Source organism: Zootoca vivipara, chromosome 1 (genome assembly GCF_963506605.1).
Source record: "Zootoca vivipara chromosome 1, rZooViv1.1, whole genome shotgun sequence".
NCBI classification, from domain to species: Eukaryota; Metazoa; Chordata; class Lepidosauria; order Squamata; family Lacertidae; genus Zootoca; species Zootoca vivipara.
In genome coordinates, this window is record NC_083276.1 from 78,060,995 (window position 1) to 78,083,948 (window position 22,954).

Here is a 22,954-nt window from a genome sequence, read left to right on the forward strand (position 1 = left end):
TATCACAAATACACACAACCCTACTGCTCATTGTTGAAAGGAAAGCTTCACATATATTTATTTTCATTTATATATAGTTCACACAATACAACAGCACCAGCTGCACACAAGCTTCTACTTTGTTAAGCCTTTGCTAGTAGTCACTGTCTTATTCACATGTAATAAAGAATATATTACTTGACTTCTGTTGCACCAAAGTGCATGTAGAGTTGCAGGTCAGTATGACATTCACTGAAAGCCATCTTCAGAAAACATCTTCCACCTCATTAATCAAGACACCAACTTGGTTTGCACATCACGCTAAGGCAAACCATGGCTTAGTGTGAATGTGTGAGCATGTGTGCTCCCGGAGATGAGATGGGAGTTGCTTCACTCCACCCTGGTAATTTTGCTGCTGAGATTCATGGAGCTAAGCTATAGCTGTCCAAAGATGTGCTCATGGCCTTGGTCTCTCCAGACTAAACACAAGTTGTAACCATGGTTTGTCCAGGAAAGCCATACTGCAAGCCTAAAATGTTAAGCTAAACCAAGGCTTAGTTCAATGTGGTACAGCAGCAAAATGACTAGGCTTGGAGGGAAGAGGTTGAGATCCCCATGCCTGGAGCTCACTCTTACCACAGTTTGGCTTAGTGTGACATGCAAACAGGGCAATATCTAGTATTCTGTTTCTAGTCCTCATGGAGAGTTCCTGAATTTATGTAGTCAAAACATACATGAACAAGAAGGAGCTATCAGCAGATGACTACTACTACTAATAATAATAATAATAATAAACACAACAGGATAACCCTCCCTTTCAAAACAAACAAACAAACAAACAAACAAACACCCAAGCCAAATGAGGATGGACATGGAATACTGACTGACCATTGTGGAATAGCTTGCAAAATGCTTTGGTTAGCAAAAATGAAAACGAAAAAATCCTAAGAGACGGAATACCAAAAGAGCTCACTGTCAGCTGAGTGTGCTTTGTAGTCACAGAACAAAGAATCTGATGGGCTGGGGTTGGGGAAATGGAAAATTGGGATCAAGGAGTGGAACGGAATATTCTGGAAAGGGGCATGGCTGGCACCTTAAACTGGAACACTCTAAATTGCACCATTTCATACTGTTTTCTCTAACAGCAAACTTGATGACCTTAGGTCTCATAGACAAGGAAGCCATTTCTGAACCCTTGCAGGGGGAGTCCCCAGGCATGCAGGAAAAAATGATTTAAAAATATCCTCCCAAAAACAACCTCTTAGTCATACCAGAATCTAATGCTACAATGCAACAGAAGTTCTATCTTAGTGCACATGCTGGGAAGAGTATGCATGATGAAGCAACCCCAAAAGTGAGTTGCTCCAGTTCAGGCAGCTGGCATGTGACCTGGTGTACAATTTAGGATGTTGTGGCAGCTAAATTACATGCCCACAGAGCAGAGATGGAGAACCTATGGCCTTCCAGTTGTTGTTGGGAATACAGCTCCCATCAGCCCCACCATGGCAATAATCAGGGATGGTGGGAGTTGTAGTCCAGCAACAACTGGAGGGCATCAGGCTTCCCATCTCAGCCCTAAAGGAAGCGGCTCTGCGGGAGAGATGACGACGCCTTCAAAACTGCACCATTTACTCACCATTGCAAAATAATTACTGTTCACCATAATTGGTCCACGGCCTCGGAGGTAAATGTATTCTTCCCACCAATCACTAACCTATAAGAACAATGAAAGAGATCAAAATAATTAATCAGTGACATTCATCAGTTAAAACAAAGTGCCCCAACCATTGGGACATCAATACACTAAACACCTGGATACACCTTGATTCTGAAAATGAAAACTGAATACAAGCTCAGTATTATTTTCTACTTTTGCTAGAGAGCGAAACAAAAAAATTATCTAGAGCTATGTGCTTCTGGCTTGCACTCTTTATAAAGATTTGAGGAGTGAGGTTATTACCCCTCTATTGTCGTCCATGCCAGGTTGCTCAACCAATGCTACTGTGTCCTTTCTTTTAGTAGATCAAGATGATCAGGTGACAGCAAAAACTGCAAGGTTTTTAGTGGGGGCAATTAGAATAAGATCTATTGTTTGATTATTGATGTAAACCTCCAAAATGTATTTTGTCTAGTTAAGTTTTTAACCTCTATCTTCAGTACATTTTATTTTATTGCTATGGCCAGTGGGTGATGCAAATAAAGATTATTCTGATTCCTATTCCCACCATCAGAATTAACTGAGTTGTTCAACTAGCCTACTCCCAATATCAAATAGCTTCTTGGTACCTGATGCTCGGTGCAACTGGCTAAGGCAGAGATAAGGATATGATTAACCAGAAAAGCATCTGTGAATCAGTAGCATTGTGCAATTCCAAACTGGTTTGCCACATCAACCCTGAGCTGTGGAACAACATTTGAGACAGGTGCAAGAACAAACAGGCAGTTTTGCCTGTCAAACCGAGAACCTAAGAGTTTCAGCATTTGCATGCGGCTTACAAGTTTATTTTCACCATGCAGGAAAAGGCGGATAACAACAACTTAAGATAATTAAGATTCAATATGAGATCAAACTAGTAATTTATTATAACCCAATATAGGCTGCCAAGACAGCTATCAACCTTCCTAACAGCAGAAATACAGCAGATGATGCTTGCACAAAAAAGCACTGGCCACAGTGCTATGACATTCGTTGAAAATGGTGGGATTACTATAAATATATTCCATAAAAACCTTTTAGCGAGTCTTGACTATCACCAGTCTCTGCAGTCAACACAAGAAACAGAATTTCTAGAACTGAAATGCTATCTTTTATTCTAAGCAGAGAATCTTGGAAAATTTAAAATTCAAGAATGAAGATTTGAGAAGCATTAACTGCATGACTTCATGAAAGCATTCAATTCATTTACTTACATAGTTTGTAGCCCACCAGGATTTCAGTTTCAAGTACCATTGTAGCTTTGGTCCTAGATTAAGTGCAAAATCTTTGCCAAGGCCTTCCATCCTTTTAAATTCCTCATCGTTCATAAGCGGTCGAACTGATTCCAAATACTGGAATTTATAAGAAGAACTAGTGTCAATGCAGAAAGTTGTACCAAAGCCAACTCAGTACTTTACAACAGAGCAGCAGCAACTGGCAGTGGGATACAGTGGGATGACCAGGAGCAACCCTAGTTACATGATTTGGTGATGCTATTGCGAGCCATCATTGGGAACCTGAGAAACAAGCTAATGAGAGCAACAGCAAAAATGTGGAAACAAGTCTCTGTAAGAAAATAAGCAAGCAAGAGAGACTTGAAGAATGTCAAACTATCTATTGCTTATATTTCCATTCAAACTATGATTAAAAAGCTGTTTGCATCTACCGTCACCTTGTAGAAAATATCTGGAAATATTTTGTAGGTTCTTTTGTTTTGACTAGAAGATCTCCCAAATGGAGTTGCTAACCCGTGGCATTGTTTGCATGCATGTCCAGCTCACATCAGCCCCAGAGAGTGTGGCAGGTGATAAAGGATGGTGGGATTTTGAGTCCCACAACATTTGGAGTGCCACAGGTAAGTCATCCCTGAAGCAGATCAGGTTGTTTTTTAGAAGAATTGACTCTTTATTGGAAAGTATCATTCTTTTTATTTCTGATGTTCAGGTGAGAGTGCCAATGTTTGTTCAGCAAAAACAGCACCGCACAAACACACAAGAGGGAAGTGTTAGCAGGTGCTGTGGAGACATGAGGCTTGCAAAAGTACAAAAAAAGGAGGAAAGGTGTGTGAAAGGAGGAAAACCTTCACCTCCAACGAAGGTTAACACAACTGCACATGAGTCATAAATTGCACCTGACTCATCATACAAAGAACTGTGGAAACAAGGTTCGTGTGGCAGGCCCCAACAGCCATTGTGCAGGCGTAGGGCTGTGTGTGCTGGTAAAAGGAAAACTGGGGATGGGGGAGGTGAATGAACGGCCAAGGACACAAGATGGAAGAGTCGTGAGCAGAGAAAGCTTAATGGGGGAAGGAGAAGGAGGCATGATGAAAGTAGAAAAAAGAACAGGGTATGTGGGGAGATAAAGAAACAAATGAGACAATAGGGGAAGGAATGAAGTGAAGACAGGAACAGACTGGAGAGGAGGAAATAGCAGCACAACTGACAGAGCAGAGGAGAGGAAAAAGGAGAAGTGAGAAAAAGTTGGAAGAGTGGAAGAGGAATTACATATAAGGGAAAGGAAGTGAGAGAAACTAACCCATTGACTGAGCTCTAGCTTGTAAGTTATCAAGTCACATTTAAAAGCTTAACTCTCTCTCTCTCTCTCTCTCTCTCTCTCTATATATATATATATATATATAGCTGGCAAATTAGCAGGTCTCTAGCTATTAAACATGTTTTCACTTTTTTAGTTCTACCACACATAAAATTTCATTTTACTACAGAAGCACAGCGCCACAACTTGCACAGTTACTCTTTAGTTATCAGCACTTCCATTTGCCTCCAAAACTTAGTGTGAACCATTCTCCCAGCAGCAATGTAAGATATTAGTTCTCTGGCCCAGTTTCAATGTACAATATATTCCTGCATGGCAAAACTCTTTTTTGCAAGCATGTTGAGCTCACCATCTCTATCAGCATGCTGATCCTGGTGGGCTTAAACTATCATTCGTTTTTACATCTGAAACTGTTCCAGCCATGTTTAAAACCATTGTTTAAGATCTTGGGCAGTAAACTGACATTAAATCAGTTTCTCATTTCTATTGTAAAGGGGAACTATAGTTAAGCTAGCCAGGATTAGTGTCCTGATGAAAGAAGGCAGACAGTGGAAGGGCAAGGAGGAAGAGTTTTGACCCAGTGCACATTCTCCATGTACTAAACTGCCATTTAGGAATCCATAAATGTACCTCTGAACAATTCCCACAAATAGTAAAAACAAAAACCTCTCTCTTTGTGATATTGCCAGAAATTTGAATATGTTTATATTACTTATCATTTACAGAATGACAATTTTTAAACAAGATCTTATAGTAATTCCTTACCCTGTCCATATATAAAAGTTAACTTGTGACCAAATTTCCAGAGATATTATCAGAGATGTTTCAGTATTTTTTCTCCAACTGGGCCCATTTCACCATATAATATTTAGTGTTCTGAAATTTGCGCTCATATTCTAGCAAAATTTTATAGACTTTTGAAAGAATATAATATGCTATATGCTGGGGTTTTTTATTTCGTTTGAAAAAAATGCACTTTTAAAATGGTTATTGTGGTCTCCTTTCATCATCAAGTACTGGTTATTTTTATAATGTAATTCTTAGGACAAAGTCCATTGAAGAAAACAATCACAAGACTCCAAGCCATTTAAAGATTACACAATGCAGACAGAAGATAAAAGACATGGAAATGTAAAGACTGACTATCTTGCCTTTAGGGATGTAAATATAAGATAAATTAAAGGTGTGCCCTTGAGTATTCTTGGGTTTATTGTGCATGGATACAGACGTACCAGTACCTCAACCTAGAACCAAACTAATTAGAAATCATATTACATCTTTATTGATGCATGTTTCTGGACAAGGAAAACAAGGGCAGCATTCCATCTGGATTAAAGTTTGGGGGTGGATTCAAAATATTTAACATACCCTATTTACGGTATCTTTAATAGCAGGAACAGGAAGACGTGGCAAAGATGTCTGGAAACTGTACAGCATTGGTTTACGACCCGAGAAAAGCTTCACTAGTGTCTGAAAATGAAACAGAAAAAAGCAACACTTTACAGAATGTAGGGCAGTTGCAATGAGTATTTATATTTTGTTTCATAAACATGCACTCTAAATCTTTGGACTTCCTTTGTACAAGATAACCATAAAACACATGAACTCTTGCTAGCCTACTGCTTTTAAAGCTTGTAGAAGTTCTTTTTCACGTGGCTTTTGGTTTATCCTCTTAATTCAGATCCCCTACTGTATCAAGCTAACCCTAGCAACATTTGCCTGCATACTTTCCTCCCAACTCATCTTTACCCTTGTAATCTCCTTCAGAGCAGGGACCTGACTAACTGATGTAACGTGTTGTGCACATTGACAGCACAGTACCAATAAACTTGAACTATTAATCCTCTCTTGCTTTATTACAGCCTTCCCCACCTGGTGGCCTCCAGATGTTTGGACTTCAGCTCCCACCAACCTCATGGGAATTACAGTCCAAGACATCTGGAGGCCACCAAACTGAGGAAGGCTGCTTTACTGGAATATTTTTGGTAGCAGAACTGTGAAGGACGGAGGAAAGAGCACAGGTACGCCACATGAACAGCCAGAACACTCAAGAGTTTCATGGTGCAGAACAGGACAACTACAGCCCTGGGAGCTAAAGCTTTTGAAGGGGGATGAGGCATGTACACCAGATGTAGACCATGTAGACCAGGCACGTCCAAGAGGTAGATCGGGATCTACTGGTAGATCACTGAACATCTGTGGTAGATCACCGGCTCCCCCCAAAGAAGCTAAACAACTTTAGCTCCCCTAAAAAAGCCCTGCACCCCCCAAAAACAGGCTTCCCTCCTCCCTAAAAGCTCAACAACTTTGACCTGAACCCCCCAAAAGGGAGTAGATCACTGCCAGTTTTTAACTCTGCAAGTAGATTGCAGTCTCTTGGGAGTTGGCCACCGCTGATCTAGACAACACTGAAGCATGTTGGCCTTTCCACTGCCTTCCACTGGACTGCCTATATCTTTTGGGACTGCATCCTGAGGCTGTGCCTTTGTGTGCATCCAAGTGTGTCCTGCACTCAGGATACATTTGAGGATGGCGTGCGGATTTGGAAACTAGTTGAAGCTGGTGTGTATTTAATGCTTGGTACTTGTGTTTCAAGAGTTGTATTTATGTTTGTTTTAAATTCTTTCAGTGCTTTATTAGAGTAAGACCATTTTGTTCATCTGGGTTTTTTTAATTTTTTTTTAATTTTGGTATACTATGCTGCCTGTTTCAATTATCTGCTCTGCTGCTTCACTTCACCTCCACTGTTCATTAGGACAAACGAGGCACTGCTCCACCAATCTCTCTTTGCTCTCAGCTAGCCTCCACCCAGCTGCGTTCTTACATACAACCAATCCAGGTGGGGTAAAGGCTATCAGCTTCCTCCTTAGACTGAGCGTTGCCTTAGTACTGCTCAGCAGGGGGGGAAGGATAGGGACAAAACTGTAATTAGCTGGCCCCACCTGGCGTTGGCTCTGCTTACTATTGGTCTCCCTGCCTTCCACTTTATCAGTCCCAGAGGGCACCAACCACTGCTGGATTAAACTTTCATTTTTTAAAAAACTTTTGCAGAACACAGAAGTTCATACAATGAGCACAGATTAATGATGACACAATCATTGTTCCCAAGGTTCTTTAACTAGGGAAATAAAGAAAAAATATGAAAACAAGTTACAAAATCAGTAAGGAAAGAAGCTTGGGGGGAAAGCTAGACTGGTCAATGGTGTTGTAGTGAAATAGAATGCTGCAACCTAGGGAGTAAGCCAGTTAGGTTAAAATAGCTCAAATATCTGAGAATTTTAGTCCTGGGAGAAGGGAAGCAAAATTAGTTATATTTCTTATCACACTTGCCATTTTAGTTATAAAAAACAGCTTCCTGCCACTATCCAGGAGTAAAAATCAAGACAGCAAAACAGATTAGTCATAATTATTCACACTGCTCAAGCTTAGCGTTATAAGAAATACTGGTCTTTTAAGTATTGAATTTGTAGAACATGCCAAAAATTCCAGCCAATGAAAACGCCAAGCCAGACTGATACAATACTCTAAAGCCTTACCCTTCAGATAGAACCTGTATTCAAATGAGAAAGCTCTTGGGATCCTATCTGAAGAAAACTATCAGACATTTAATTTGCAACCAATTTCTATTTCCCACAGAAGTATTCAACATACAATCCATTATTTCCCCGGAACTCCTTTTTATAGTCAAGTAATAAATAAAAGGGACAGGATGTAATGACCACAAGACCACGTTGTTGGTAAGACCTGTTTAGCAACAGGATACATTAGACTATTTATGCTGCAAGGCTACACAAGAAAAAAAGAAGTTTTTCCTCCCAGCTACTTCCCAACACCGCCTGACACATTCTCCTCATGCTTTCTTCAAAATAAGGGAAGAATGGTAAGCAACCACCCGCCTCCCTGTAACACTGAGGAAGCTGCAAGTTCCTGACAGAAGTGGAATTTGGCTTGAGGTCCTTTTACCAAGGCTTGTGTTCCACTACTGAGAGAAACTAGTCACACTGTGGTCCTTTGAGAAGGCTAATTGTGTTGAATATTTAGCTATTCAAATATTGCAGTCAAAGTAGCCAAGCTTCACCCAAGTAGAGGGCTATTCTGCCAGTTCACAAAATTTAACCAAAGGGATTTTTTTGAAGAATAAGCAGCAGCACCTCAGTGGCATTCCTTGGTTTTTTCTATTAAATATTAAGGGGCAGTAATAAGAAGGAACTGGGAAGAAAAATATTGAAGCTGCGCCCCTAAAAACTAAGTTACCAATGGCAGGTATAATCAAATAAGTGTCACATCAACCACATATTCCAAAATATATATAGAGAAAAATCTCTTACCATCCAGATCTTGGTTCCTGTGGAAAGTTTGCCATGTTCAGCAAACATCCACCCATGGTAGGAAAGCAGCATCTTTAGCGTGTAGCGCATGGAGAAAATAAGGGCCACCCAGAGCCCCGTACCAAAAAGAATCCCACTGACAATACCTTGTGTTTGGTTGGACATATAGCCTCTGTTAAAAAAATAAAGAGAGAGCGAGCATCTGTTACTCCAAGAATTCTGGACAAATGTAAAAGAGTAAAGCATACCAATAAGCCACTGTTAATAAGAAGAGATCATTCTGAACATGAGGACTGTGCTGAAATAAGCCCCCAAATTCACCAAGGTGGCATGTTTGAGGGGGTGGCATGTTTGATTATTTTCAGGCTAGGCCCCCAAAGTGGCACAAATGATTAGGAGGAGGAATATACTTATTATGGCAGCACCCCCTTTTCTTTTACTGTTTAAAAAACAACATTTATAGCAGTGGTGGCTGTAACAGAGCCCCAGCCATCATGGTCTCCCTCATGCCCTTAGAATGTGGCACTAGTGTATTTGTGGGGTAGACATGGAAGTCAATTCCCCTTGGCTAGTGCTGGTGGCAGCCTTTTTAAAATTGTAAGGAGTGGGGGAAGAGGAAGCTGCCAATACTACCATGGTAAATGCCTTGTTGCCATGTTTCAGCCCCACCACACACCCAAACTGCACCCACTGTATCAGAAGAGGTACACATTTCAGGGCAGGTACACTCTTTCAGGGGGTACACTGTTTCATGGCTGGAGAGCTGCACTGTAAAATTCCGAGAAGGATTCATTTTAAAGGATGGCTGTGCTTCAGTTCTTGCGGGGGTTTTTTTTTCTAAGAAAGCGCAAATTAAATGTGAACTGGATCAAATTTCTTCCTCATTCCTAGTTTAGAAGTGCCAAGAAATGAAATTTCTCATAGCTCTTTGTGCAGTTCTTGCTGCACACACACACACACACACACACACACACACACACACACACACACACACACACAGCTATATTGTGGTCCATAGACCCAGAATAGCACGTAGTAGCACCAAGCACCATGTACTGGTCTCTACATATGGATATAGAGACACTTAACTCTTCTCACTCCCCAACACTGTTGATAGAGCAGCAACTGCAGGGTAAGCATATGAAGGGGGGGCAGGGTTGGATTCTACTCTATCATTATTATCTCACTGTACCCTTGAGCCAAACTGAGAAGTGACGTACCACCCATCATTAACACTAACCAGAAAAATCTATTCAATGCAAAGAGAGAGTTTACTTACGTCGTATCAAGGGTCTGGTTGATTTTAGCTATTAGTCCCAATGAAGGATCTATTTTGGCATACATTGTTGACATAACTCCTACTACTACAATAAGCCAGCTGGATGGACTAGCAGGATAGACTCCTGTGATGATGCCATTCTGGAAAGGCAAGAACATAAAAAGAGCCCTACTGAGTCACAAGAATATTATGCTTTTCTGGATTCCGAAGCACCCATTTAACACTTCCCAGACATATTTAGTGAACATAACCATGTGAATGCAGACTAACTCACTGCATTAGTCTTCTTTATTGAACACTGTTATGTATAATTAGCAAGAATGGCGTGTGGATAAACTTCTTTTTAAAATGTATTGGAGACTGGTAAATATGGCAATAGTGTAAAGATGGCAATATCTGAGAAGCTGAAAATCAGCACAGGACCCTCCAAACTGCACCCACCAAACCAGGAAGTGGTAGGGAGATACATGCCCACAACTACGATAGGCCCTTATGATGGATGTTTTCCTCACCTGGAATATCTCCTAGCATAGAAAGGCAGGCCCTAACAAAGGGGAAGAGCTTCTGAATTGCCAGATAACTTTATCTGGCAATCAGATGGCATACAAGAAAGCCCCTTCATGTCCTTCTCTTGCCCATATAGCACTAGTGAGAAATACCAGATGACTCAAATGAGCTTTATATCTAAGCGGGGATTTGAACCCAGGTCTGCCTGGTCCAAGATCAACACCCAATACAATGCATCATTTTCTTAAGGGTCTACTTTTCCATGGCAGTAGGCAGTTCAGATGAAGTGAAAGTAAAGAAAGTGAGGGGAACATTTCATGGGTTTTCACTAAATCTATTTCAACATTTCAGAGTAAGATTCACACTATCTGGTTCCCACATTTCTGAAACATGTGGTTGCCAGTTAACCCAGGAGGAGGAAGACTTGGCAGGCAGCAGAGTGTTGCTTAACCACACCTCTACAGTACTCTGATTCTGCTCTGGCCAGACTACTTTTTGGTCTCTAAATCTAACTCAAAAGAAAAATAGCCAGGAGGGATTGTAGCCAGGAGGTGGGAAATGGACAGGGTTGATATACACATCAACCAAAACTAGTGCTAAAATGCAAAATTGGGTATTCAGAAACCCTTGTTTGCTGCATAATATATGCCCCAGTCCCAAGTATAGTTTCAGATCTGCAATATGAGTTACCTTGAATCTGATGAATTTCTTCTTCCATGAGTAGAGACCAGATAGATAGATCTGCCTGAGAGCTTCATGGCTCATACGCAGATCAATTCCATCTGGGGTTACAGTAAACTGAAAAGCAACTGCCTGGTGGGCTTCCGCCATTTTTAGAATTTACCTGGCAAACAAAAGAACAAACAAATGTTTATTATTAGCTACTTAATTTGCATGAGAATTAGAAGCCAAGAATATGATATCTACTGCAAATTTGTAAAGGCGAGTAATCATCATCATTGTTTACTGAAGGTATCAAATACTGCTGGAGCACTACTCACTTCTGTAATATTCCAGTCCACATCATTGGGCACATTCAGTCATTTATACCTCCACCAATAAGCCAAACTATGGATGAGCCTTTTGGTCATGCACACAGCCCTTGCACATGTAAGCAAAAATGTTGGCTTGTCTTCCATTAACTATAGTTTCCAGTTTTGCTGGAACTGGGAAACTATGGTATTATTGATGGTCATGAACCCACAGGAAAGATTTCAAGTAAAGCTTTTAAGCAACTGTTTTTAATATACAGATTTAGCACCCTACTACTCCCGTGACAGGGTGAGCTCCCGTTGCTCAGTCCCAGCTCCTGCCAACCTAGCAGTTTGAAAGCACGTCAAAGTGCAAGTAGATAAATAGGTACTGCTACAGCGGGAAGGTAAATGGTGTTTCTATGTGCTGCTCTGGTTCGCCAGAAGCGGCTTTGTCATACTGGCCACATGACCTGGAAGCTGTACGCCGGCTCCCTCGGCCAATAACGTGAGATGAGTGCCGCAACCCCAGGGTCGGTCATGACTGGACCTAATGGTCAGGGGTCCCTTTACCTTTACTCCAGTGTAACGAATACTTAGAACATCCACTTCCATTAACAAGCAGAGTTCTTTTAGAGCAAATTTGGCAATTTGGTTCACTGCCCGACAACAGCCCAGCTCCTCTCTCCCCATTTCCCAATCCAAACCATAACTGGATTAAGTTTTGCCACAATAAAAATGAATACTCTTTTTAAAAAAGTGATAAATGAACATTTAATTGAATACAATCAATCAATCGATTGATTGATTGAATACAATGCTTTAAAATATATTTTTGATGAGGCTGACAGTGTGCTTTGGGCAAGATTGATGGCTGAATCAGCATTGGAATTGCTATGTAAATCTTGCATAGTGGAAAGAAACTAGGCTCCTCACATAGGAGAAAAAAGCACAAATGTTTCAATGATATATTGTAAGCTGCTGAAAAGATAGCTGCTTGTCAGTCATGGCAGAGGAGGGGCCACCTGATTTATATCTCATTCTCTTCTTTGCTACACTATGACCTAAAGCAGGGGTAAGGAAACCTGTAGGTCTCTAGATGATTTTGGACTCCCAACTCCCCATCAGACCCACTCAGTATGGCCAATGGTAAGGCACGTTGGGAGTTGTAGTCCAACAACATGTGCTAAAGGCTTCCCACAACTGACCTAAAGCTTTATTTAAAACAAATGTGTGTAGATAAAGCTGATCTTCAAGTAGCAATAAAACATTAGCCACAGACAAAGTCACAGGTCGGGGATGGGACTAGTATATAACCAGGAAAGAGTGACAGAGGATTAAGGGAAGATTGGCTTTAAAAGGAAGACACAACAATGAAATGGCTGTGCAGAGGACAACTTTATCATATTTGCTGTCAGTGTTAACCCTGGAAGCACATGTATATGCCATTGGGCAAATGAAACAAATAAAAAATAGTTTGGGACCAAACACCTCCTCTTATAATGAATACAGTACTTCAACATTCTTTGCAGTAGCATGGTGCAAGTTTAAATGGAAGCTTCCATTTCTACATCAGGCCCTTAACAAGGTCTGTGGCAACATTATTGTTCACTGGCAGAATGAGAGCTGCTTCCTTCCCCGGTGGAGGAGGGCCCAGAGCTTTGTAGCAAAGCTTGTGGCTTTGCATGCAAAACTCTCTGGTTAAAATTATCCAGTAGCAGTTGATTGAAAAACCTCTGTCCAAAATCTTCAAGAGCTGCTTCATGAGTAGGCAAAATTGCTCTAGATCAGGCATGTACAACAGGTAGATCGTGATCTACTGGTAAATCATTGGATGTTTGGTAAATCACCAGTAGATCAGTGGCTCCCCCCAAAGAAGCTAAAAAACTTTGGCTCCCCTAAAAAAAGCTTAACATCTTTGACCTGCACCCCTAAAATGACCTGAACCACCCAAAACAGAGCTTTCCTTCCTTTAAAAAAAAGCTCAACGTCACTTTCCTCTTCTCTAAAGAAGTTCAACAATTTTTACATGACCCCCCCCCCAAAAAAAACCAGAGCTTTCCTTCCTAAAAAACACTCAACAACTTTGACCTGAACCCCCGAAAAGGGGGTAGATCACTGCCACTTTTTAGTAGATCACAGTCTCTTGGAAGTTGGCCACCCCTGCTCCAGATGGACAAATATTCTGATCTGCTATGAAGCAGCTTCCTGTGTTCTTAGTGGCTGGTTTGATTCTCATTTCTAACTTCTTCAGCAATGAATTCTAGGCAAGATATATGAATAGTTGCATGAAAATTAGAGTTCATTGTATTTCATATATAGAGAAAACTAGGGTCTCAGACACTGATGTTGAAAACTAACTTTCTCCCCCCGCCCCTCTAAATTTTAAAGCTGAATGCTTTTTCCTTTCCACCACATGAATTCCCAAAGAAAATGCTCACTCAATATTATTTCTCTACACCAGTGGTTATCAACTGAAGCTCCACAGACACCCAGGGATTCTACGTAACCCACCCAGGGAACCCACTGCACCATTCACATAACAAAAACTACTTCAGAGATATCAAAATTCTCACAAGTAGGGAATCCATAGCTTGGCTTTTGAAAAACGGGGCGTCCACAGTACTTTGCAAATTGAGAACCACTGCTCTACACTCATGGACAAATATGAGAGGTCAAAATGCTACTCTGGTGAAGCCTAAAACATATGAAACTTAAAGGCTTATCCACACTGTGCTCTGTAGCTTTCCTAGAGAAAGCCCACTCTTTACCACTGAATCGGAGCAAATGGCAATCCATACAAAACCCAAATTGTTTGTTGTGCTTCAGCTTTAAAGAGTGGGTTTTTGCAGGGGAAGCTCAGGGTGAAAAAAAGAACCCGCTCAGACACAGAGCTTTAAAGCACAGACCTGTGCCTGGAAAGTACAGGGCAAAGGTAAGTATGGGCCTTCAGCCCTAGCAGTGTCACTAACACTTACATGAGTCTGTAGCAAAATAATTTTCCCTCCCTTAAATAATAAAATATGATTTAGTATTATAAGCAGACAGCTGAGTATTAAAAAAAAACCCGAACGATCATTTCTCTTTTAAGATTATTCTCCCGCATTCTAAAAGAGATTTTTAAAATAGCCTGCTGTACAGCACTTTCCCCGCCTCCACATTTCTAAAGCAGTCACATGTTTGCTCAGAAATGTGGGCGAAAGGGCACGGCACTACAGAGCATGTGCGTTTATGTAGAAAAAAATGTAGATCACTACTGCAGGGAAAGCAAAAGCTATACAAAATTACGCAAAGGAAAAGATGAGGAAGCTTTTATTTCGGTTGCTGGCATGTCATTTGGCAAAGCACCCTTGGCCAGGCTTTGCTAAAGGAAGGGTAAAGATTTACACACACAAACACTACACACACACACACACACACACACACACACACACACACACACACAAGGCTTGAGACAATCTCTCCACTTAGCATAGTTCTCCCAAGTTCTCAATGCCAACAGCATCTGTGCTACATCTGAATGATTTCCTCTGTAGCCATACCAATACGCTTTAAGGGAAAATAGCACAATGTGTTCTCGAAAGGAATGGATGTAACTATTCCGTTGTCTCAATTGATCAAAGGAGCAATTCAAGATGTGTTGTTGCAGTATCAAGTAAAAATGATTTAAAGAGAAGTAGTTACTGTTAATAGCAGTATTAGTTGTTTTTTTACTGACCTGTAACAAAACACAATACAAAAACAGCACACAGTCAGGAATACGAAACAGAACAGATTTAATATCTGTAAGAAGCAAAATGTCCAATCTCTGTTAACGCAGTATATGTAAATATTTATATTGTTTACAATTCTGCTACCAACAATGATGGTTATCTTTTAGCCCAACATGTCCCTGATCCATACTGAACATTTAGCCCTTCTGAAGACTTTAGTACATGAGGTATTAGAAAGCTATGTATTTTATAGCAGATTCATTAACTTGACCCCAGAATTTTGGTTTCCCTCCAAACCAATGCCAAAGTTTTGTGCTTAATGAAGCTTTTCTATAGTGTCAGATCTAGAAAACTAGAACTATTCCATTAGACAACAGGGTGAAGTCCATTACTGTGCCATTTCACTCCACTGTGCCATTTCATTCCACAATGAACTGCTTTCTCCCTGTGGATTTAGGTATCCAGTCACTGACCTTGGGCTAGGAAAATCAGAAGATTCCCTGCAGTTTTGGATCAGTTATTACATTCTGCTGATCTAAGTGCCTGCAGTGTTTGCAAAATTCAGGGCAACAAGGACTCAAACAATAGGAAAAGACCCATAACGCATTCAAATACTGTAATGTAAAAGTGGAGAGCCACATTTCCTCAAGAGCAACTTTCAAGAGGTTGCACACCTGTGGCAGGTGTGGTCAGAGCAACAGTTGAGCCATACAAAAGTTGGGCATTTCTGCACAAATACACCACCTTTCTTCAGCAAAGCAAAGAAGAGGCATTGTCACAGTTCAAAGACACAATCAAACCAGGCAAAAACACTTGAGGAGGTTGCTGAGCAGGGCAAGTGAGGAGTATGGTCTAGGGCAGGCATCCCCAAACTTCGGCCCTCCAGATGTTTTGGACTACAATTCCCATCTTCCCTGACCACTGGTCCTGTTAGCTAGGGATCATGGGAGTTGTAGGCCAAAACATCTGGAGGGCCGCAGTTTGGGGATGCCTGGTCTAGGGCAGGTATGGCCAAACTTGGCCCTCCAGCTGTTTTGAGACTACAATTCCCATCATCCCTGACCATGGTCTAGGGAGATTGCCAAGAGATGCACAGAGTATGGCTGCATTTAGCCCCCAGACCTGACATTCAGTACCCCTAAAATAATACAAGCACTATTTAGAAAAAAGCAGAGTAGATGGTAAGACCCCTGCCCTCAGCCTCGTTGATGTGGTCCAAAGACAACATATTTGGCACCAGCCTGGCTGCAGGATTTTCCAGAAGGAGGTGTACAAGGCACCATCCAACTGTCTTATGAACTCCACTCTGAATTAGTGTTTTCTTCTCCAAATGGGCTATCTTCCCAGGTGGACAAGCTCCATCTGCCCCTCACTTTCCTCTACAGCATGTGAAGACCGCCTTCTTCCACTGGCCCCACTATTGGTCTCATCTGCTCAATCCACTGTAGCCTGTCTTCAAATGCAAGGGAAGTCTCTGATACATCAAGGGTTTAATGACCATCAGCTACTCTCACCTGACTTAGCCAGTTAGTTGAACCCATTCCTTGCTTGTGGCCACTGTCACATGCTAACAGCCTCTAGAAGCCACAGCTGAGAGCTGAGTGCAGGGAGCTGAGTGCAGGGTTGGGATCAAAGGTGGACAAAGTAACCAAGAAAAAGTATGTTTCCCCCAAAAGAAGAACTACCATGGCTACAAAGAAAACACAGCAGAGAAGAATGCCAACCTGAAAAGGCTTGCACAAGCTAGAGAAGGAAAAGGAGTAGAGAGTTACTGGAAACTAATCTATGGCTTGGAACTCTAGAAATATTGTGTGTGCTTTTCTGGAATGCAGCACATTAGATGCCAATGTCAGAGAACTAAACTCAGATTCTCAATGTAGCTACACAGCAGCTGCAAGTCACATCATGAGCCAATGGACAAACAGAAACCCTACGTGGCAAGGAAAACAAAGCAGTACAAAACAGCAGGTCAGCCAAGGACAATGACACAGACAGCTGTGCAAGTTCACTTGCGCTTTCCCATCAATAGTCTAAAGGTAAGCAACTCTTTGAAAGCACCCTGTTTTTATCATAACCTGCAAGAAACATTAAAGGTTAATAGATCAATAGGCTTTACTCAAACCTAGAACAACCGGTTGTATTCACAGAGTTTATTTTAATGAAAGAACAGGTATATTTTAATGCAAAGCCATATGAATATGCAGAGATGCTTTTCTCCTTTCTGAAATCTACAAGCTTCTCATTCACTTCTAGGGGGCAACATAATCATTGTGGCATGCCCCAAGATCCTTTGCACCAAACTGGTACAGAATGCTGTCTACAATTCACATGTGACATGCTGGTATTGGTAATACCCATCCCAGAGAAGGTGGCTAAGACTAAGGGGCTCAGGACATGACTAGAGAAAGCAGAGAGGCTCCCCACTTAAAGTCAGCTGGCCTCTCCCACCACAGGCATGCTGGTAACAGCAAGGTTCTTAAATTAATGCTCCTCGAGGTTACAAATTTCTTGCCTTGATTAGAATTGGTATTTCTTCATGGGGCGAATCATAAAATCTAGATAAGAAGTGTACTGCTGATACTGAGCATTGTCAAATTACTGTAAGAGTAGTGGTCATAAAGAATGATCTATTATCTAGCTATTATCTATGTGTTCCTTAGAAAGAACAGACACTAGTTAATAATTACCGCTTCAGTGTGGTTGCTGCCCCATATGTTGCGTATGTTAACAGTGAGACCACATGGAAGGTGTCTATTGTTGCCTCCAATGTCAGAACCACTAGGAGTGCAATTTCCCCATTACATACATTACCATGACAGCATGGGAAGCAGCCATGTAAATGCACCACCCATTTCATTAAGGTATGAACTGGCTATAGGTCAGAGCGCACACACAAGATCCAGTATGAAAATGCTATCATGTTCGATTACTCATAAAAGTGGTTAATAATTTTCAGAATAAGACAATGGGACCACCCCTTCCTTGTTGTAATAGAAACTGGTCTTATCATCTGCAGGACATGCTGAAAAGTAAGTTGTGTTTGTTTTTAACTGCACTATAAACAGTAGTAATTTCAACTGCATTTCAAAGCAGTTTTCCTCAGACTTGTCCTTCAATTATAAATACTCCACTTGAGAATAAAGGAAGAGAACTTTGGCTTTACAACTTTGGGTGTATGCACATAATTCTTAAGAGACCACTGCAAATATTTCTCAAGTTTTAGATATGCAAAGAGATAGCAGAAAAACTGACAGATTTGAAGAAACACGCACCAAACCACTTTGATTATTTAACTTTTTATGAGTTCCTTTCATTGGTTTACAAAATTCTCCAATAAACAGAAAAAATCAATAGTTATTCTCTGTATTTAAATAGCCTCATTTTGTAAAAGATTGAACTGTGTTTCCCAAGTACTCAATTACTATGTTACACCAAAAGGAACAAAAAGGGCGAGAAACCATGGTTATCATGCCAAGGATGGCAGGCACACCGATTAATTTATTGGACGAACAAATCTAACAAGCACAAAACACATTAAAATCTAACAAATGTATTATGACGTAATTGGTTAATCTCTAAGGGAGCACAAACTCTTGCTTGTATCGGCTACAACTGAGTAATATGGCAACCCATGTGGGAGTCTAACAGGAGATAGAAAGTACTAAACTTTACTGTCAAATATCAGAATACCTATTTTTACCACAAAAATGGTTATATAAAAGGAAAATAACTGACTTTCATGAAATATGTCCCCAGATCCTTAGAGCTGGCAGTGAAGACGACTTATCTACAACAACAGGGCACGCTGCTGCTTTTGCTTTTGTACAAATGAGTATTTTCCAGAAGCAATACTTCAAGCAGGAAGACAGCGTCTACTACAGTATTTCCGTTTCCAGCAAGAAAACATACTTGACCTACAACGAGTTCCCAAAATAGTGCCTTCTTGTGCCTTTTCTTCAGTCCGGCCTCTCATCCCCACCCCCCGTTTTATTCAGCCCTGGTGATTTAATTTTATGGAGTCATGCAGTATGTCATCGGAAAGGCACTTCTGCAAAGCAGCGTACTTCTTGAAACCCCGCCCTTCCTCCACAGCAAAGAAAGATCACATGACAGACTCAGAAAAGTAGGCAAAAGGTTACGCTGATGCACACAACACACCACCAAACTACAAAAGCTCCGCTTGCCTTTCACGCTCTAGCCTTGATTCTGTTTCAACATCCCAATTCTTAGAAAAGGGAAGCACCACCAACTTCCCAAGAAAACTATAAAGCACTTTGAATGACTCACACATACAAAAGGAAATTCACAGTACGACTAAAATTCAGTGCTTTCTTAAACACAAGCTAACCCGGCAGCAAATTCAACCCTCCGATTTATAGAAGTATAACATGGATATACAATATGGGGTGCAGGGAGTGAGAGAACAGGATACACTTCCCTCTCTTGTGCAGCTCATTTCTTGATTATGCCCCTGTCCTGCACCCTAATACTTTTCTAGGTCCCAGGGCTTTCAAAAGGACATACTGCACATCCACATAACTTTGCGTAGGATTAAAAATTCGTATAGCACAATCCTATGCATGTTCACTCAAAGACCTACAAAGTTCAATGAGACTCCCATTTAAGTGTGGATGGAAGAGAAAAGCATGAAAACCTATTCTGTGAGGTTTCTTGTAACCTCGAGGCTTATTTTCACTATTCTTTCTCTCTCAGCATCATGCACTTTGAGCGACCACCACTCAACTTTGGGAACAGCATAAAGTGCTGCCTAGCCTTCTTAAAACACAATGCATTCATGAGATGCCCCCGCTTTTCAAATGCTTCATTGTTATGGCCCCCAGCCTCCCTATGCCAAGTGTGCATTGTCTGGTGAAATACTTTATGTCTAGCTGAGTACGTGGAAGGCTAAAATCCCACCCACCTCTGATCAGTGACAGCCTGAGATATTTTGCTACCATAGGCAAACGTCCTGACAGCACCCCAACGCGCCCCTCCCCCCATCCGGATCCCCACTCCATCCCCACCACTGCAACTGTACTCTCACCTGTGACTGTGCCCACACTGCCTCCACAATGCAGTGGCAAGGGCACAGCAGGCAATGGTGCTGTGCCAGGGGTGTGAGAAGCTGCAGTGGAACTGGCAACGGTGCAGCGGTGGGGGTAGGGAGGGGGTTGGGTCTGCCGCCTGAGGCAAATTATTTCACTTCGCCTCATGCCCCCTGCTGCTGCTGCCGCCTTCAAATCTCCCCTGCCTTGAATTCAGCATTGTTGACATTTCAAGGTATTCCACAGTTTTCAAGTTTGGTTTTTGCACAGAAACGGGAACATCCAATGTGTAAGCTTCCACCTGCCCTATATTACAATGAAGTGTTACAGGACTTTCAAAACCCTAAGCTAAGATGGTCATTAGCTCCTCTGTTGCAGAGGTGATGTGGTTAGGTCACAGAAATCTCAAGCAGGAATGAGCATTTGGCTTAACGCACATTTGATGGCACTGCACATAACTACTTTTTATTTTGTCCATACTAAGACTATTCCTAATCTGCAGCTACGTGAGGAATCAATTACATGCTTGCAGCTAATATTGAAGACACTTTCCATTTAAAAGTGTGAGAAACAGGATCCTGCTTATTCTACCTCACTCAGCTATTCCAGTTATACTAGAACTACCACATTGCTCACGGCAATTTATCCCAAATGTATAGGGCCATGGTTAGGGGGTTGGCGCAGTAAATTATTTTAAAAGAAAATGTTTAGATGTTCCTCACAGAAGCCCACTAAGAAGCCATCATAATCATCTCTAAGCAGCAGCCAAGATATAAGCTCAGCCATTGTTATGAGAAAATCATATTAAAACAAAAGTTTCCTTAAAACCAAAGTTTGCATAATGCCCTGTGTTTCCTCAGTATTAAATGAAGGTCTACAAGTTCCTGCAAGGCTCAGGTTCTTGGCAATATGCACAGCTGCAGGCTCCAGAATTACAGCATTAGTGGTTTATAAGGATAGGTTTACCTGTACACAATGCCCAAAGATTATGTATTATTTGCCCAATTCCAAAATACACCCCCACTGCTGTCAACTCATTGCTAAAAGCAATGTTCTCAAGAGGTGTGACCAGTTCATTTTCCCCACTATTTGTATTGTATAGGAGCTGCCCTTCCTCTGCAAAATGCACACTAGGGAAACAGGGGGTTTAACTGTACTTGGGAAACATTCTAGTTATATATTATGAAAACTACAGCTGCAATTCTACACATACCTATCTGGGAGTAAGGCTCATAGCTGTCAAGTTTTCCCTTTTCTCACGAGGAAGCCTATTCAGCATAAGGGAATTTCCCTTTAAAAAGGGAGAACTTGACAGCTGTGGTAAGGCTCTTGAACCCAATGGGCTTACTTTTGAGACCAAACTGTAAACTATCCAGTGATTTTAAGGGGTGTGTTTTTTTTAAAAAGAAACAATTTGATTGCCTGACTTCTAAAGAAGTTCCCTCCCCCCCAACCCCCCCCCCCACAATGTTTGTATGTCAGTGTATGTCATTGATAATATCAAAGGGTATAGTTTCCTGTCAAGGTGAGACAAGATTTGTTTATTATATGTTGTCAGCCACTCCTCAGAGAAGACCATATTGTGAGCAACCCGGACTTGAAGAGACTATCATTGATTTCAACAGAGCACTGTTTGCTCAGTGGTTCTTACATAGTGGGAAAAGGTTTCAGCTAACTTCAAGTAAAAGCTGGAAGGGAAAAAAGTATTTTAATAGCACAATCTCAAGCAATGCTGCTGTGTTCAGCTGGGCTTGCATCCAAGTTAAGGGTACACCATGCAAAACTTCAGTCTAAATTTCCGTTGCCTAATCTTTGACAGGCCTCGATGAGCTCAAGGGGAGCAAATAGTTCTGCTCCGTTAGGCAGCAGAAGACCCTCCTCCTGTCCCAGCTTGCTGCATTAACGGAAGAAAGATTATAAACCGCAATTCTCTTGCACACACAGGAACCAAGAAGGCAAGTTTCTCCCCACCCTGTGATGTCCTTCCTCCGCCAAGCGCCAGGGAGCCGCGGAAGAGGAAGGCGCTCACGTGGGAAGGGACTCTCTCGCGCACGCCGTCTTTCTCTCCCCTAGACAGTCCCTCAGACAACGAGCGGAGCACCCTCCGGACACGGGAACCCCGGGGTACATTTGCTCGCGCTGCACGCCGGGCACTCCCCGCCCCAGTATCGTCGCCCCCTCCGGGCCTCGCGTGCTCCTCTATATGCGCGCGGGGCCACCCTCCCTAAACTAGCGGGAGAGAACCGAAAGACACCAACCGCGGATGGGGCGGGGAGAGGAACGCGGGGGGGGGGCACAGAAAGATTCAACTTACGGACTATCCGGCGAGGAGGGAAAGGGGCGCCTCCTCGCAGGCGGCTGTGAGGAGACGGAGAGAGGGCGCGCAAGAGTGCGCGAGGGAAGCCCGCGCGCAGTGCAGCACCCTGGAGCGCCCTTGCCGCTGCTGCTGCTGCTGCTACCGGCTGGGTCCGGATTGGCCGAGCTGCCAGGAGAAGGGCGGGGCCGGGGCCGAGAAACGGGAATTGCCGCTCCGGGGTGACTGGGCGGGGAAGGAGGAGGCAGCAGCGGGCGCAAAGTGCGAAGCCGGAGGAGGAGGAGGCGCGGCAGGGGCGCGTTCAGGCAGGGCGAAGGCAGCAGTGGGGCGGAGCTCGGAGGAGCGGGGGGGGGGAGCCGGCTTCTGCCCTCGCGCGCGCCTCCGAAAGAAAGAAAGCGGGGCTCTTCTGGGCTTGAAAGGAGAGAGGAGGGCTCCCTCTTTCTCCTACTGGAGCGCGCCTGCAGTACTGGTAGTCCGAGGGAAGAGAGGACGGGCTTTCCAAGCCCCTTTTCTCTCCCCGCGGAGGAAGCGACACAATCCCGCTGTCCCAGTACCTCCACTCAAAGCCC

At 42.4% G+C, this 22,954-nt stretch overlaps 1 protein-coding gene across 4 annotated transcripts in view; it reads right to left on the reverse strand.

Annotated features, from left to right (window-relative positions):
* CPT1A (carnitine palmitoyltransferase 1A) overlaps positions 1 to 22,542 on the reverse strand; it is a 42,915-nt gene extending 20,373 nt beyond the window's left edge. For 2 of the 4 annotated variants that reach the window (XM_035122628.2, XM_035122602.2), the window contains exons 1-7: positions 22,386 to 22,542; positions 11,033 to 11,186; positions 9,836 to 9,975; positions 8,557 to 8,728; positions 5,597 to 5,698; positions 2,890 to 3,027; positions 1,616 to 1,693 (exon numbers count right to left, since the gene is read on the reverse strand). In XM_035122628.2, coding sequence (XP_034978519.1) covers positions 1,616 to 1,693; positions 2,890 to 3,027; positions 5,597 to 5,698; positions 8,557 to 8,728; positions 9,836 to 9,975; positions 11,033 to 11,173 — 771 coding nt within the window. In that variant the 5' untranslated portion in view covers positions 11,174 to 11,186; positions 22,386 to 22,542. The other 2 variants (XM_035122610.2, XM_060276672.1) reach the window with 2 other exon arrangements.
* Positions 22,543 to 22,954: the final 412 nt, after the last annotated feature.